Source organism: Mirounga angustirostris, unplaced genomic scaffold (assembly GCF_029215605.1).
Source record: "Mirounga angustirostris isolate CCGP_5_RB_7025 unplaced genomic scaffold, mMirAng1.0.hap1 SCAF_17, whole genome shotgun sequence".
NCBI lineage: Eukaryota > Metazoa > Chordata > Mammalia > Carnivora > Phocidae > Mirounga > Mirounga angustirostris.
Window position 1 is genome coordinate 31,929,469 of NW_026991725.1, and position 18,179 is coordinate 31,947,647.

Here is an 18,179-nt window from a genome sequence, read left to right on the forward strand (position 1 = left end):
TATTGTCCGTTTTCTCCTCCAGAATGTGAGTGAGCTCATGAGGACAGGAGCCTTTTCTATCATGCTCACCTTGGGCTTCCTAATGATTAATACAGTACCTGGCACACAGTCAGCACTCAGTAAATATTTTTTTTAATAATGGATTAAGGAAACAAAGGAATGATAAGTGGTACTAATTTTAAGCTTGCAGCTAAAAATATTTGAGAAACTCTCCTGACAGTTCAACAGTGTCTTTTGTTCACTCTGTCACCATATGTAAGGAATAAGACAAGATCAAGTAACTCTGATGTGAAAAATAGTTCTGACGAGTGGTGTGTGGAAGATGGGTTGAAGAAGAGAAGAGAGTGCAGGTAGGGATACTAGTTATGAAGTTTATAGCAATTGTGTAGGTGAAAAACGCCAACACCTACAATGTGAGAATAGAGAGCAAGGTATATGTAGGAGAGACATTTTGGAGATACTCAGAAGCACTTGGTCTTTTTGTGTGTTTAGTCAGTGAGGGTGGATGGCTCAAAAATGACTGTAGAACTTACCTCAAATATTTTTGGAGGGGAGTGAAGCTACTGACCAATGTAGAGAGCATTCTGATGGAGGAGAGCTTCTAGCATGAGCAAAGGCAGGAGGAAGAATAATAGGATTAATGGGAGAAGATGAGTCCTGTTTTGGACATGTTAATGAATGACCTCCAAGGAAGGTGCACAAGTATATTTAGAAATGTGCCTGAAAAATAGGGAAAGAGAAAAGTCAAAGCACAGGGTTATGAATTTGGAAGTCATCAGCAAATAAGTGACAGCAGAAGTTGTAGGACTAAACAAGATCACCCAAGTTAAGAGTATAAAGCAGGAAGTTTAGAAGCGTGAAAACAGAATAGTTATATTTAAATGCTCGGGGAAAATGATAAACTAATCATTTGCAAGGGAAATATTAGAAGAAACAAGAGAAAGTAAGGTCACGGAAGTCAAAGGAGAAAATTTTTCTGGGCCAGGTCTGAAGTGATGAATATAATTTCTGCCTATATTCCATTAGCCAGAACTCCGTCCACGACCCCACTTGAGTAAGTGAATGCAAGGTTCCCGGTGGAGTAGCCACCTCCCAGCAGCAAGGGTTGGCTGTAAAGGGAGCACAGATCTTCTGGAGGCAGCTCTCTGCCCCATAATTCCGATTCCACTAGGTCTCCCTGAATAATTCCCCACATCTGCCTCTGTACATAAAGACATCCACAGCAGCAACACACATTATTTCTGCCCGAGTTACACAAGAGATGAGCTGGCTTTAGACTGTAAGCAGCACCTTGGCAGCAGGCTCTAACTATACCACTTTAGCACATCTGAGCACTGCACAGAAGAATAGCACCTAAGTGGTGTTTCTCTGAAACACTAACGGGTTGTATATCGACTTGCAGCATAAGAGCTAATGAAATCTTTGTGACTACACATCAGTGACTGCAACTAGAACAATGGAGAAAACATCCATGCTGGAAATACTTAAGTTAAACATTTGTTAGCATGTCTCCCTACTACAAATAGGAACTTTTAAGTCTAGCTGTCTCCCTGGGGTGTTAAGCGAAAATCTATTAGAAAAACAATCACAGTGCCATTATATATTTTGTGTAAAACAACTCTTCTTCAGTTTTCAAACCGTTAAATGGGCGGAGGGAAGAGAGGGTGATTCTTGCTTTATAAAGGGTTTTTTTTTTTTTTTTCCCTCTAAAAGACTCAATAGCTCTGAAGTCTTGAGGTATAGGGAAACAGGGTTATTCTGTAAGAGTAGCTCCTTGCTGCCTTGTAATCTGTCGGTGTCCAAGGGTGAGCATCACTTGTCTCCAATAATCCGTATCAAGGGGCTGCCGATGCCTGCAAAGGAGAATGGAGGTAGGATCGACCCTCTGCTATTCTGGATACTACCTTTTCTGCCTTTTGTCAGAACATATACATCCAGGAGGATAGGGGAGAGGAGACAGTGCTGGGGGGAGGGTTCTTCAACTCTGACCTGTGATTGGTTCTCCCCTAAAATACCTAAAAGCAAATCCATCCAAATATGAAGTTTAATATCCTCTTGAAAAACCTCTGGTCTACATGAGAAATTTATATTCCTCCTGTTAGCTTAACTTTTACTTTATTTCTTAGGGACCAGTTAACTCTGTCTTCCTCTCCCCTCTCTGCCTGAAATTACGCTACCAAGTTTTCCTGCATTGACTAACAGTGAATGGCACCCATACCCAATATCTGTTACCTGATGTGTGGATTTCTCTTTTGGTTGTGAAGGTAGTGGAGTCAAGGTGTGAGAGGGGTAAGGATTGGGGTTCAGGATAAGGTATCGCATTTAAAGATTAAAGTTCTGTTTGAGCACACAGTTATCTTCCAATATGTATAAAGTCATGTGGTTAATATTCATTCCTTACGTATAGCACTATGCTAGTTCTTACAGAGAATATAAAAGAAATAAAAAATACATCTCACTTAATGTAGCTCACTTAATTCTCACCACAGCCCTGAGAGGTCGTTATCACTATTCCTGTCTTACAGAGAGGTTAAGTAGCTTTTCCAAGGTTACAAAGCTTCTAAGTGACAGAACTAGGAATTGAACATAGGTCTATTTTGATTTTGTTTCAGAGATGAAGAGGCAGCACGGTGAATGCAGACAGGGAAGTTTGATATGTAACTTTGAATCACAAGGTGATCTCATTATATATAAACTATGTGAAAATAATTCTGCCTTCACCACTGCCCCCCCATTTGGTCTTTATCACCACATATGAACCCACACCAAAGTTGACTTTGATTACTACTGTCTTTAATTATAGAGGGAAGACACAGTCGTGTTCAGTCATGCTTAAACTCTTGTCACACTGATGAGGGTTCCCTCTGTTTCTTAACTAGTCTCTCCCAAAATGCCAATCAAAAAATGTCAAAATTAATTGCTGATTTTAATTATGTTAAGAATTTGAGGTTTATACCATACAAATGAATACACTGCTCTTTATATTGGTTGACTTTTTCATGTAAATATGCCCATTTCTCACAGAAATGAAAACCAAGTTGCGAATCTCGTCAATGTGTTAACAGAACTAGATTCCAGAAAACCCTGGGTTCTCATCCCAGCTCTTTTTGATCCCAGCCATGTGAGCTGGGAGCTGTCCTTCAGTCTTGCCAAGTCTCCGTCTTCCACCATAGTATTAGGAGTAATATTTAGTCCTATCTATAGTACAGGTGTTTGTGAGAATCTAAAAAAGTGTTAAAGTAGTTTTAAAACCATAAGGTAGTGTGCAACTTTATGGTATTATTAATTCAGTCATTCTACAAATATGTGTTCCTGTTGCCTAGGAGTACATGTGTGAAAAACATGGCTTCCAGCCTCCATACAGTCTTTTTTTTTTTTTAAAGATTTTATTTACTTATTTGACAGAGAGAGAGACAGAGAGAGAGCACAAGTAGGCAGAGTGACAGGCAGATGGAGAGGGAGAAACAGGCTCTCCGCTGAGCAGGGAGCCAGATGCGGGGCTCGATCCCAAGACCCCAGGATCATGACCTGAGCCGAAAGCAGCCGCTTAACGGACTGAGCCACCCAGGCGCCCCTAGCCTCCATACAGTCTTGTGGGAAGACTGACGTGCAGACAGGTAATGTGCTGCAGTAGGTGTGATGGGGATGTGTACCAAGGACAAGAATCTAAGGGAAAGAGCCCCTGAGTCTATCTGGTGGGACCAGGGAAGACTTCACAGAGGAGACGGTGTGAACTGAGACTTCAAGAATGAGAAATAGTTTGCCCTGACCAACTAAAAGGGGAAGAAAATTACAAGCAGAGGGAAAGCGTGTTTGAAAACCTAGAATAATTTACTCCTTCTGAAATTGGAAACAAGGTAAAAAGGTAAAGACAAATAGACAAGGGACAAATTATGGCGAGCCTTTGAATACCATGCTAAGGAGTTTAGATTATGTATGGGAGGAAGTATAAAGTCATTGAAGAATTTTGAGCAGACTTTTTGTCATGTTTCTGCACTGTAAATTATTGGCATGGGCCAGGGAGCAGGGAGTGGAGAGAAGGAGGCTCTTGCAGTTATCCAAGAGAGAAAGTATAAAGAGAGGAGAAATACAACTGCTAGATTTTATGCCTGAGTGACTGACAGTACATTAAAAAATAAATCCTACATGGATTTGGTTTTGAGGGAGAGCTTCAGCTTCAAGTAGTGTCATTATGACAGGTGATTTGAATGATCATTTGAAGGAAGAGAGGTCCAGCAGGCAATTAGAGAAGCAAAACAATATGTCTGTGCTAGAGATGTCACCGCGGTGAGAGCCGAAGCCAGGAGACCTAGGAAATAAGAGGAAATGGGAAATAAAGCAGAGAAGTTACATCACTGAAGGAAATGGGAGAAAAAGTACCCGGGTGGTGTCACAGATGTCAAGAGAAGAGAGTTCCAGGGGAGGTAGTCAATAAGGCCTAATGCTGGAGGGAAAAAAGAAAAAGATAAAGCTCAAAGGCTAAAAGACAACCAATGAAGAGGCTGCTGGTAATCTCAGAATTGCGAGGCTAGGAGTGAGGAGTAAGGTTTGGAAGTGAGCAAATAATTAGAAAACAGAAACAAACACAGACAAGTGTAATGTAACACATTCAGATGGTAGGTTAGCTGGTGGCGCCATTTCTTATCAGAACAGTAAGGGACAGATGGAAATGCCAGCATATAATATAAATTGCTGTTTTCCTTCGTGTCCTGAACACCATAAACTCCAATGAACTGATCAGAACCATTCTTTCATGAATACTGTGATATGCTTGTGTCCAAAAGGAAATGAACTACAGTTGTCACCTTCATCTTTGCCTTGATTCATGTTGCTTGCTGTTTCTCCTTCGTGCCAGATCGACAACAGTAAACGCAAGCACTATCCTCTCTAGCTAGCTGGAATGCGTACTAAAGAAATACATTTTACCAGGATTTCTTAGTTACGGTAGTAAAATGAAAGCACTAGGGCAACGTCAGTTCTGTGTCTAATTCATTTCCATGTCACATGTGAGTTTTTTATCTTAACCCTGATGAGCATGGCCTGAAGCGTAGGTAGTGGGTCAGAGGCCTGTATTCAGGGGTTCTAGTATTATGTAGCTGAGTCTATGGATGAGTCACTTAAAGTAATAATTCTTACACCAGGGAGGCTACAGTAATTTCAGTGTTAATAACTGGATAGGACTTTGAGAAATTGAGATAGGACACTTCATAAATGTTGCGTGTCATCTTCTAATGTGCTCTATTAAAATAGCCTACCAACTAAATTGGGCTTTCAAAGGATAAATAAAAGTTCAGTAGCAATTTCCAGATTTTTGAATATAAAACGATCTGGGCTCATACCTTCGGATGATACTGATGATTTCATGCAAGCTACACTTCTCTGAGACTTTCTTTCAATTAAATAACTTCCTTTCCATTATGGTTATTTTATCCAGTGAAATAAGTTGGACTGTTTCATATCCACTAGAATTCAGAAATTCTTGAAGCTCAAGGTTAGAACATGATAGAATTCCTTTTTAAAGTCTTTTTGGAGTGAAATCTCTTTATAATGATTCCTGGTTAAGTTGTTCCATCCTCTAGTCTTCAGAGTCTTTACTGAACCTTGGGGAAAAAAAAAAAAATCAAAGAATAAATTTAAAATGTATTTGTTTTTTCAGATTTTGGTGTGAGGTATCTCCAAATTTGGTTAAACCTGGCAGAGTAGCCAGTGAGAGAAAATCATCCAGTAGATATTTGGGCCTCTTTTTAGGGAAGTATTATCAATGAAAACTTACTTGCTATTTCTTTTTCCTTCTTTTTGACTAATTCATTAGACTTGAACTGAGACAATGGTTTCACTTCTTCTTCTGTGACACTCCAAGTGAAAGGAATAGAAGAGTTTTGTTACCAGTGGCATAAAGAACTCTACTGAGCACCAACCTGGTGGGCAGTAGTCTTAGTCCTAAGTGTCTGCAGTTCCTACAGGCTAGAGCAAATGTAGAAGGCATATCCCAAAGGTGATCTAGCACCCTTTCTTTAATACCCAGCTTTCTCTTGCTTCCAAAAAATGTTACTGAGAATTTTTATATGCAATACACTGTGTTAGGCACTCCAGGGAATATAAATAACTCAGAATTTCTGTCATAATGTAAATAGAAATACACACACATGTTATATACATACACACACACATATATACATGCATGCATACATTCACACTTAAAGGAATATATCAGGGGCACCTGGGTGGCACAGTCAGTTGGGCATCAGACTCTTGGTTTTGGCTCAGGTCTGATCTCGGGGTCATGAGATTGAGCCCTGCTTCAGGCTCCACACTCAACGTGGAGTCTGCTTGAGATTCTCTCTCTCCCTCCCCCTCTGCTCCTCCCCACACCCCCCTTCACATAAGTAAATAAAATCTTTTTGAAAAAAAGAATATATATCATTAGGATGCTTTGAGCTAGAAGAACTAGAATATTCCAACCGAAATGGAGTATACATGTATTTTATAAATGTATGAAGTATACAATAATGTGTAAAGTATAAATGTATTACTTCATATAACAAGTCCAAACTTCGGGAAGCTTCTGATGCCATACAGTCAGGGCTTAGGCTCTATTTTTCTCCAGTTCTCTTAGTTTAGCCCTTCTGTTAGCTTTGTCTTCAGACCAGATGACCCCATGATTGCGAGAGAGCCATGGCAGATCTGAGTATCATGGACTGATAAGACAACATGCAGAGGCAGAAAAGAGAGTTTTCTCTTTCTTAAGAGATTAGGGATCCATTTTCAAGGAGAAGGGGGAATGGATGCCGTCAGGAAACCTACAGTCAAGTAGAGGAGAGAGCATGAAATAGTGTGCTACATACTGTACAAGAGAGGTATACAATCTATAATGCTTGTACCAAAAAGAAAATACTCCCTGTTTCTCAGCTGTGGGGAAGGTGGAGGGGATCAAAGAAGACTTCACTTGGGGAAGAGGTGGTTAATCCGTCTGGGGACTTGTTGAGCTTGAGGTATGTGGGACCTCCAGGTGGAGAAATCCAACAAACAGTTGGATGTATATTGGTGTAAGTCTCGGAAGTCTAGATCAAGAAGAAGACACAGTGGTGGTGAAGGCTCTCAGGATGGATGAGCTAATGGAGCAAGGACAGACTAGGACCAAAAAGGAGATCCTGAGGAGCACTGACATTTAAAGCATGGGTAAAATAAGAGGAGAGTTCACAGAGACAGAAAATAAAAAATGAATCTTTTAATGCCATCTGTGTGTGGGATGGGTGTAAGCCAACTAGAAATGACATTTTGTGATATTCACACATGTGATCTGGGTAAAGGACTGGTAAAAGCTAGGGACCTTTCAAAATCCATTATTTGCCCAGCAGCAGGTACCCTACTCTAAGAAACTGGTTGAATGAGAGAGAGTTTTGCTGGAGGTATGGCTGGACCTGGACAGTCCCCCACCCAATGCAGAACGGGGGCATTACAGTTCTAAAATGAGTCTCTTTTTCTTTGCAGGAGTGGTCACACATTACTTGCTTTCTGGTTTTCCCGCCAAGAGGGAAAACTAAACCGACAGCAGACTATTGAACTGGGACATCACATCCTCAAAGCACACATTTTTAAGGTAATTAAGAAAAGTTGAAGGCTTTTTTCTTTCTATCTCCGGCAGGCTTTCCTTAACACTGTGTATGAAGCTACTCTCATTTCAGTGTAGTCCCTGCTTTTTGTTATAAAATGTGGCCTGTCCCTCTCAAGGCCTTCAGAAAAGAGAACCACATTTGTCGTCTCCCAGCTTAGCAGATTGCTAGATTTTCAGGAAATGTACATGGATAATCATTTAGGTAAGAAGCATATACATGGATAATCATTTAGGTAAGAAGCATACACATATATATGTGTACTCCATATATGACCTACCATCTCCTGAAGACAGGAACGCTGTAGCAATTAGTTGCAGATTTTCACAATGTCTAAAAAAAAAAAATCACTGAGAGCAGTTACTCTTTCAATTTTCTTATAATTGTTTTATGAAGATTTTAATATTCCTAGTGCTACGATTTTCCAACTATTTATCTGGAACCAACATTAACCTTTCTCTGAGCTACTTCCCCCATTCTCCATTCAAATTGTAATCCTGGTTTTTCTCTCAGTAGTTTCAAAACTTCTAAGAACTCTACGGCATCAGCTTCCCTCTCTCAGCATTCACAAGGCCGGGGTGGATACATAGTGCCGGAGGACAGAACATACTTTGTCTGTCTGTGCATGTATACGCTCATCTGTTCATTCAGCACTTACATAGGCATTGTACTAGGGATACAAAACAGAAAAAGATAAAGTCCCTAATCTCAAGGAACTTAGAGTCTAAGTAACAGTTGTGGGATAAAGCACAAAAGTCAGGAAAGAAATTTGTTCTCCTGATTTTTCTAGCCCACAGCTTGCTGTTGTATCTGCTACCTCCAGTAGTGCTTTTCCTGCCTCAGGATGGAGAAATACAAGTATCTTAAATAGTTCTCTGTGTCGGACTTCCCCCCACCCACCCACCCCCCAAGGGATACCGTTGAAGATAAAACAGTTCTCTTCAGAGAGAAAGATGGCATTAAGGGCAGCTCCGAAAGCCTAGTAAATTCTTCCCAGTATATAAGCGCACAGCCGGAGAAGCCTGATCGACAGACATACAGAAGTGGAACCCACGGTGACAAGTCCTTTATTTGAATCATAATTGTCTTATCTAACAAATCGCTGTACCAAAAATGACTCTACCCAGTGACCTTACTTAGCGGTAGCAGAGTGAGACTAAAATAACAGGCCAGGTGTCTCATTCCAACTTCAAGTGGACCAAAAAGTCTCTGCTACTTCTACAAACTCTGAGATCATTATCCTTCAGTTAGATAGGAAAGTAACGTAAGTAGTAAGCATTACCGCTTTAAACACTTAAGCTTTTAGCCTCACCATCTGCCTAGGGTCAGATGCAAAGAAGTTGATTTCTGTCTTTTCTGTACCATAAAATAAACAAATGCCACATTAACAGATAAATGATATGAAATTTCTTTGACCCAGTGTGATTATATCCAATACATGGAAACCTACGTTTAAACCACACGCTCCTATCGTTGACACGGTTTTATCTTATGTTGCTGCAGACGACATGGTTGCCTGAGATAAGACTGGCTCCGTGTGTGATTCAGGCCATAAATACTTGGGTGTGCAGCATATGGTGATGACATGACTGTGGCCTGAAGAATGTAGACTTGGACTATGGCTTTCCTGATGGTCCACTTTTCAGGGTCCTTTAAATGCCCAGTGCTCCCTGTTGATTCACTTTAGCTTCTCCCAGACTGCTAGAATTTTCAGTCCCCATCAGTTGAGGGTCATGAAAAGGCAAAGACAGACTCTGTGGTTATAACCAGTACCATTTAGAACTTCCAATCAGCAGTGACATATAGTCTAATTTATATTTCTTTCCAATTAATTTTAAATTCCCTTTGTTTTATCTTTATTCATGAAAAATTGTGTACAATGTCATTAACCACCTTAAAAGTACGAGGTTGTAGGCCTGTAATTCTGGATATTTGACTGGCTAAGGAGCTCTTTTCATTCCTTTTGTTTTTAACAGCTTTATTGAGGTATAATTTATATACCATAAAAGTAACCCATTTTAAGTGTACAAATCATTGACTTTTAGTCTATTTACAGAGTTGTGTAACTATCACCACTATTTGTACATTTCCATCACCCTAAAAATAAACCTCATGCCCACTTCAGGATACTCCCCATACTTCCTGGCAACCACCAATCTGCTTTCTATCTCTATAGATTTGACTTTTCTACACATTTTATATAAACAGAATCATATGGTATGTGGCCTTCTGTGTCTGGCTTCTTTCACTTAGCAGGTTTTCAGGGTTCATCTGTGTTGTAGCAGATATCACCACTTGATTCCTTTTTTTTTTTTTTTTTTTAGATTTTTAAAGTTTCTTTATTTTAGGGGTAGAGAAAGCGCACATGCGCAGAGGGGAGGAGCAGAGGAAGAGGGACAAGCAGACTCCACGCTGAGCACAGAGCCCAGTGCAGGGCTCAATCTCACGACCCTGAGATTGTGACCTGAGCCGAAATCAAGAGTTGGATGCTTAACCGACTAAACCACCCAGGCGCCCCAACTGATTCTTTTTACTGCCAAATAATATTCTGTTTTGTAGATATACCATAGTTTATCCATTTACCATTTGGACATTGGTTTTTTTCTGCTTTTTGGCTATTGTGAATAATGTTCCTATGAATGTTAGCTTACAGATTGTTCCCTTTTTTTTTTTTTTTTTTAGATAAAATTATCCATTTTAAAGTGAACAACTCAGTGGCACTTAGTACATTTACAATGTTAGTGTTCAGGTTTTTATGTGAACATGTCTTCACTTCTCTTGGATATATACCAGGATGGAATTACTAGGTCATATAGTAATTCTGTGTTTAAAATTTTGAGCAATTGCCAGTCTGTTTTCCAAAGTAGCTGCATCGTTTTACATTCCCACCAGCAATGTATGAGAGTTCCAGTTTTTTCAAGCCCTTGCCAACACTTGTTAGATATTGTCTGTCTGTCTTATTGTAGCCATTTTAGTGTGAAGTGGTATCTCACGGTAGTTTTAATTTGCACTTCCCTAATGACCATGGTGTTGAGCACTTACAGTTCTTTTGTAATCCTCTAATTGCCATTTAGATTTTTTTTTTAAATCTGTGAAAAGAAAGCAGTCTGTTTGTGAATTGTGGCCAGAGATATTTCAATCTATCTTGGAATGCAGGGTGTTTCGTTGGATTGAGTCTGGCCACCAAAAGGGTTTCAGAGTGCTCTTGCAATTAACTGCCTAAATGCTGCCCTCTGAAATGTTTCTTTGATTGGTCAGTTCTATAACATTTCTTACCAGAACAGATCTGTTGGCCAGGGGGGAAAGGTGCTATAAGTAGGCATCTGGTAGGTAGAAGAAAGATCCTTTGACATCAGTCAAAAGGCATGGATTCAAGTACAGACTCTACCACTTAAGCAGTCTGTTTTCTCATCTATAAAATGGTAACAATATCTAACTCTCAGGATTGTTATAAGGATCACAGATATAAGATATATAGAAGAGGTACATTATAAGATGCAAAGTACTAGACATATATCTAAGGTTTTGTGATCAAAATTATTGGTAATAATTTCTTGCCTGATAGTAAGAATTAATAATGAGCATAAATTCCAGATGGTGATACAACCTTTTCAGAGGTTACTTAGCATTCCTCTACAGCAGTGATCAGCAAATATGGCTTTGTAGTCCATATAATCTGTGTTGAAACCACTTAACTCTGCCATTGTAATTCAAAAACAGCTAAAGATGATATAGAAATAAATGGATATGTTCATATTCCAGTAAAACATGATTTATAAAAACTGGTGAAAGGCTGGAGTTAGCCCCAGGCTATAGTTTGCCAACCCCTTTGTTTACCAGGATCTTTTCATTATAACCAAAAATGGCCACACGGATGGTCAGGTAAGAATAGTAATGATTTATTTGAGATGCTTGGATAGCTATAGGTGAGACACTAATGATATGTTTGTAAATACTTTGCCTTAAAGAACCTCATTGGTTGAGCCCCCTAGGTAAGTTTTTGCCATGATCTTAAGGTAAGTGAGCCAGAGCGAAGATCCCTAAGATGAGATTGCTGTCATTTCTTTATGCCTCCCTTTCAAGAGGCATAAAGAAAGCAAGCTTTCTCCCAGCTGATAAACAGCGTTGTAAATTTAGACTCTTAACAAATATTTAAGGAAGGGACTCCATTACCATCTATCTCTGACAAAAAGAGATCCCTTATTGCCTGAGCAGTAGTTACAGATACTAAAGAAACACTTTTTCTAGTTATTTGAACTTAGGGTTCTCTTTAAGAACCCATCAGCTCAGAATTTAATTACATGTTATTTTTGGCTATATCCTGCCTGATAATGGGATCCTGCCTATCACGTCTGTTGAGATGAATTTAACTAAACTGAAACTCTTTCCTCTTATACCTCATAGAAGCAAAAGAGTCAGCCCCACCAAGCAGAAGAAATCAGCAGAGCAAGTCCAAAGCACAAGTAAAGCTCATATTCCAAATCCTAGAGTCTAGCTCTGTACTTCAGGCTTCTTTCCTATGGATTTACTTCAACCTCACTGGGACCCTCAGTGCTGCTTTGTAGTCCAGTTACTGGACCATTTCATTGAAGTTCATTTACCAAGGTCTATTCTTACTCAGTTCGTTTTTCCATTTCTTTTTTATCTGGCTCCTAACCAAGTCGACTAACTCCAAAAACAGCCTGACTTATGAGTCACTGAGTAAATCAAAGCCATTGAGTGTGACTTCCCTTAACCACTCTCCTCCTCCCACCAAAAAATCAATCTACAGTATCATCAGTTCTTACCTCCCTTTCTCTTGTCTCTGAGGAAGAAATATCCCTATCCACCCCCTTTAAAATTTTATTATATTTCAAACATACCGGAAAGCACAGATAACTGAATAATCAAATACTATCTACCAGATTTAACAGATGCTAAGATTTTTCCATATTTGCTTCAAATCTTTTTCTTTATTTTGAAGAAATGAAAATGTAACACATGGAGTAGAAGCCCTCTGTTAGCCCTATTTCTCTCCCTTTTAGAGATAATTTCTACCCTAAAGTTCACATGTATTCTTCTTATCCATATTTTGCATTTTTCCAACATAGAAATGTATTTATAAACAGTATACAGGATTATTTCAGTAACTTTTACATTTGACATAAACAGAATCATATTCTTTGTGTAATTCTGTAACTTTTTTTCACCAAATTTTGTGTATTCAGGATTTATCTGTAGGTCTAGATCAATGGCCAGTAGCTTTCAATTTTGTCTATACATTAGATTTTCCTGGAGAACTTTAAACACGCACACACACACACCCCTGAGCCTTACTCCCAGAGATTATCATTCATGGTTCTGGAGTAGAACCCAGGCTTTTTTTTTTTTTCTTAACAGACTTACTTTCTTAGTTTTAGGTTTACAGAAAATACAGAGAATTTCTATATACTCACTCTCCCACCACAGTTTCCCCTATTATTAACTTCTTGCACTGGTGTAGTACTTTGTTATAATTGATGAATCTATATTGATATATCATTAACTGAAGTCCGTAGTTTATATTAGGTTTTAACTGTTTTTTATGCTTCTGTGGATTTTGCCAAATGCCTAATATGTATCCACCATTACAGGATCATACAAAAGAATTTCACTGCCTAAAAATCCCAAAGCTACCAAAAGTACTCCTAGCTTGGGGAAGAATAAAGGGGGGGAAATCGGAGGGGGAGACGAACCATGAGAGACGATGGACTCTGAAAAACAAACTGAGGGTTCTAGAGGGGAGGGGGTGGGAGGATGGGTTAGCCTGGTGGTGGGTATTAAAGAGGGTATGTTCTGCATGGAGCACTGGGTGTTATACACAAACAATGAATCATGGAACACTACATCAAAAACTAATGATGTAATGTATGGTGATCAACATAACAATAAAAAATTTTTTAAAAACCTACAAAGTACTCCTAGCTAATTCTGCAGAATTGGCAAACACATCGAGGAGAAAAGTAGCTCTAAACTGCTCTCCTGGGCTCCATCCTATCCTTACTTGGTCTAGTAATTCTTCTCCAACCTGTTATTCCTCCCATGTCTCCAATGAGGATAATTTTTAAATTTTGTACAGTTTTTCCTAGCTGTCCTTAGCAGGATCCAGTTTAGACCCACCATTACCAGAAGTACACCCAAGTCCCCTTGAGCAAAAATTAGGACTTGGTATTCTGGGAACATCCACCTTTTCTCTGAACATCTTAGGCTTTCTCATTTAAAATTCCTTTGGTATCTTTAAATGACCAAAACTGTCCTGGGTATCACACAGAAAAAAAGCAATTTATATTCAAGAAAACTAAACCCAAACTTAGAGGCCCTGAGCAGAGGAATGAGTTGCTATATCTTTCTGAGAAGCTAAAATACAACATTTTCTAAACTCCCTCTGATGCTGGAGACCTTGAGCAAAAGTAGAATTGCTGTGTGACTTTAATAAACACTGGTCCAGCATTCTTCTTCTGTAGGATAATCTTTATAATATTCTGTGGATTAAGTGAAAATATCTAAGGAATTTCATGTTAAGTCAGTGTTTAAGAGAAAGTTAACTATTATAGGTCATAGTCATAGTTGTGCTTTGAATATCATAGTTAGAAAAGAAATAATGCTTAGTTGAAATCATAAGAGCAAAGCCATAGGAATAGATCAGATTGTCTAGGATAAAAAAGGACAATTTTGGAGAAGGCACTCAAGGGTGGAGAATGGTTCAGAATTAAAGGTAAAGGGAGAAGCCAGCAATCAGCTGCTTTGTTTATTTTAGTTGCTACTTTTCCAGCTAAGAATTCAGAATTAAAGTCCTGGCTCAGGTTTAACTTGGTCTAATGGAAGGAACATGAACTTTAGAGTTAAAAGGACTTGGCTTCTAATTCCAGCTCCACTTTTTAATGGTTGTAGGACTCTGGGCAAATTACTTAGCCTTCTCTGGGTTGTTTCCTCCTATATAAAAATAGTAATAAATTCAACTGTCATGGAGATTAAAGAAACTAACATGAAAAGGCCCTAGCTTAGAACCTGACACATAGCAGATACTGAATAAATGTTGGATTCCCTTTCTTTTTTTCCTTAAACCATAATATATAGAGCTTGTCTTCCATTACTAAAAGCTTCCTCTGTTGAACTATAAATATCAATTTATAATGATTTTTCTGTATAATTGGTTAATATAGTTTACAGTTCCTCAAAAGATCTTGGTGAGGCTCACACATAGTCCATATTAGGAGACTGAGGCCCAAAGAGGGAATCAGAGCTAAGTTTCCTGGTTTTCTAGGATCTACGGTAGAGGTGAGCTCTAGAACCTAACTTATCTGTAAGTAAATTATGATACATCCATATAATGGACTACTATATCTCTCTTGAAATAGAATGAGGCAAAAGCATGTGTACATGTATGGAATATGTGCACAATATTTTGTTTAAAAAATTAATAGAAGAAAATCTCATTTTCCCTTTACGTTTTTAAAGTGTTTTAAAATTGGTTATAGTATATGGATCTTTTATGGATTACAATTTAGAAAAAAAATTATTTCTCTTTTTGAGACAGTCAAGGAAATTTGAACACTGGATATTTCATGTTATAGAATCCTTGTTAATTTTAGGTATCATAATGATGTTGGGCTTTGTCTTAAAAAGAGCCCTTATCTTTTTAGAGGCATTTACTGAAATAGTTGTATATTAACTGATAAGATGTCTGGGATTTGCTTCCAAATAATTCAGTGATGGGGAAAGGAGAATAGGGTCAGGAGTATAAATGAAACAAGGTTGGCCATGAATTGCTGTTTTGGACATACGTACGTATTCTAGGCAAGAACAACCGGCATTTCAAGGAACAAAGCAGGCAGAAGTAGCTTAACTTTTTTAAGAGAATACCTCCCCAGATTCACTTATTAGGTGCCAGACTTCATTAGTATCTTCCTTCCTTGGACTGGCTTTGCTGGGCCTGGACGTAGTTAGGGCAAGACTCCATTCTCATTTCTTAGTACAACAAACCTAGAAGCCACTCACTCCTCATGGTACTCTTCAGCTGGGCTAATAATTTAACTGTCTCTATTTCTTTTTCAGGGTTTGAGTAAAAAAGTTGGTGTGTCATCTTCCATCCTCCAAGGTCTCTGGATCTCCTATAGTACAGAAGGTCTTTCCATGGCATTGGCATCTTTACGAAATCTCTACACTCCAAATATAAAGGTAGATGCTTGTGAATTACAGATAGATTAAAGAATTAGCTGTGCAGAAATAAAATTGGGACATTTAAGTGGCTATTTAACTGATATTTGACTTAACCTTAGACTATCTCCTATCAGTCAGCCTTTTACTGATAATCTAATATATTTGAAATTGTTGCATTTTGTTCTGTGAATTGAGGACCAGACCTGTTACGCTACTACCTTCTATAAGCCTGCTCTGGTTTATAGGATTAGGTCCTCCTGCTTCTAGGCAGTAAATTGATCTCAGGTAGGCTTTGTTTGGGTAGGAGCTTTTCTGACCAACAGTTCACTCAGAAGAGGCTGGGTTCCGCACTATAGTGTGGGGTGGCGTCTGCTCTCATGACTGAGCAGTTCGTGGAAAGGAGACATTTCACAACCCTTTCTAAAGGCACAGTATCAAAAAAGGAACAAGTGAAGATTATAAAATAAAGCAGTTACTAAGTGCTACTAGGTGCTGTTGTGGGGTCCTAGATGACTTAATTAAAGATGACTGAAAGGATGCAACTGAAATTTGCCTGAGTGTAATCTCTATGTACTTATTTCTAGGTCAGCCGACTGCTGATTTTGGGAGGTGCCAACATTAATTACCGGACAGAGGTTTTAAATAATGCTCCAATTCTGTGTGTCCAGTCTCATCTTGGTTACACAGAAATGGTGGCCCTGCTACTGGAGTTTGGGGCCAATGTGGATGCCTCTTCTGAAAGCGGCCTGACCCCTCTGGGCTATGCAGCGGCAGCTGGCTTCCTGAGCATCGTTGTACTTCTGTGCAAGAAGCGTGCCCAGGTAACAGCTGCCCCACTCCACTGCTTTGCCTCTCCTCCCTGTCTCTTCCTCCCTGCCGTGGAGTCTTCCTTGTCTCCTGTGTCACCTCGTGAGTCTAGGCAGAGCACATCAAACCCAGTAGGGCGCAGATCACGGGGAATACTGGCTGTGCAGACGTCCCAGTGTTGGCCCACTTGCCACTGCCCCTTCCGCACCACAGCAGGACGCGGTTCTAAAGCCCTTGGGAGGCACTTAGGAAACTGCATTATCAGCAGCCACAAAAAGTCCCCACCTAACAACCAGGGAATTCTCCACTGAGGACAGAGGGAAGAAGGAGAAGTGAAGGAGCAAAGAGACTGCCGTGGGAAGTCAGAACTGAACCGTGCCCACAGCCTTTCATGTGTAGAGAAGAGAAATTAGCCCTGGAGGTAAGAACAGAGGCCAGACTCCCTCACCCTAGCCTTGAAGACCAGCGTCATAGAGGTGTGAGGAGAACATGACTCTGTGTTTATACTCAAACCCACCAGAGGTACTCAGCAGTGTATCTGCTAGTGAACTTTAATTCTCTGAAGACCTTTCTGAAAAAGTGTTTGCTTTATAGTATCTCAAGAGCTGCTGATATAAAAGAACTCAATTTCCAAAATTTTGGTGAAAAGAAAAATGCCGGTCTCAACAATGTAAGCCTCTGGGGAAGATTGTAGCCTTGTGATATTTTGTTTCAGTCTTGAAAACAGACTGAGGATTTGGGTGGTTTTGCACTGAAATATAAGTAATATGTGTGACCTCGTTCTGAGGTGTCCAGTGTTCTCACCAGGGAAGAAAGGGGGACTCGAGACTTTTGAGAACTGGAACCTGAGACTCTCAGTGAAATTCCAGACCCCTAGGTGTCTACCGTGACACAGACCTATAATGTCCACCTATAATGTCCTATTCATTTGAATGAACATCTCTAAAAACAGAACAACTGGGCTTTATTACTACTGCTGTGAATTCATATTCTCATCTCAGTTGGGTCTTTCCTATTGCCCAGTTACGATTCCATACATCTCTGTTTTCCCCAGAGCAGATAGGGAAATCATTTGCATTCTTCTCCACACCCTGCCACACCTCTTGGCCTCCTACATTACCAAGATTGAGTTCATCTCCATGTGCCTCCATCTCAAAACTCCGTTAATCCTTACCGACACTCACTTCACATCTGCCTCAGAGAAGGAGGTATTTACCTTCCTTCCCAAAGCACTTGCCTCCACCTGTATTTTTTTTCTCTACGTGTTGCTTTTCTCTCACAATTCGTTTCACTCTTTTCCTAAATTCTCAACAAACCGGGATGCCTGGGTGGCTCAATTGGTTGAGTGTCTGCCTTCGGCTCAGGTCATGATCCTAGGGTTCTCCAATCAAGCCCCGCATCGGGCTCTCTGCTCAGCGGAGAGCCTGCTTCTCCCTCTGCTTCTGTGCACGCACTCTCTCTCTCTCTGACAAGTAAATAAATAAATAAATCTTTAAAAATAAAAAATAAATTCTCAACAAACCGATGAATGTCTCCTATAACCTGAAAAAGCAGCTGCCCTCTCTCCTGCTGACCAGAGCT

At 39.7% G+C, this 18,179-nt stretch overlaps 1 protein-coding gene across 10 annotated transcripts in view; it reads left to right on the plus strand.

Annotated features, from left to right (window-relative positions):
- The window catches only part of TANC2 (tetratricopeptide repeat, ankyrin repeat and coiled-coil containing 2), a 361,538-nt gene that overhangs the window by 306,149 nt on the left and 37,210 nt on the right, over nt 1-18,179 (plus strand). For all 10 annotated transcript variants that reach the window (XR_010408383.1, XM_064582223.1, XM_064582220.1 and 7 more), the window contains 3 exons: nt 7,492-7,600; nt 15,687-15,809; nt 16,376-16,612. Coding sequence is in view for 9 of the 10 variants with exons in the window: in XM_064582223.1 (XP_064438293.1) it covers nt 7,492-7,600; nt 15,687-15,809; nt 16,376-16,612 (469 nt within the window). In the remaining variant the exon portion in view is untranslated. The remainder of the gene's footprint in view (nt 1-7,491; nt 7,601-15,686; nt 15,810-16,375; nt 16,613-18,179) is intronic.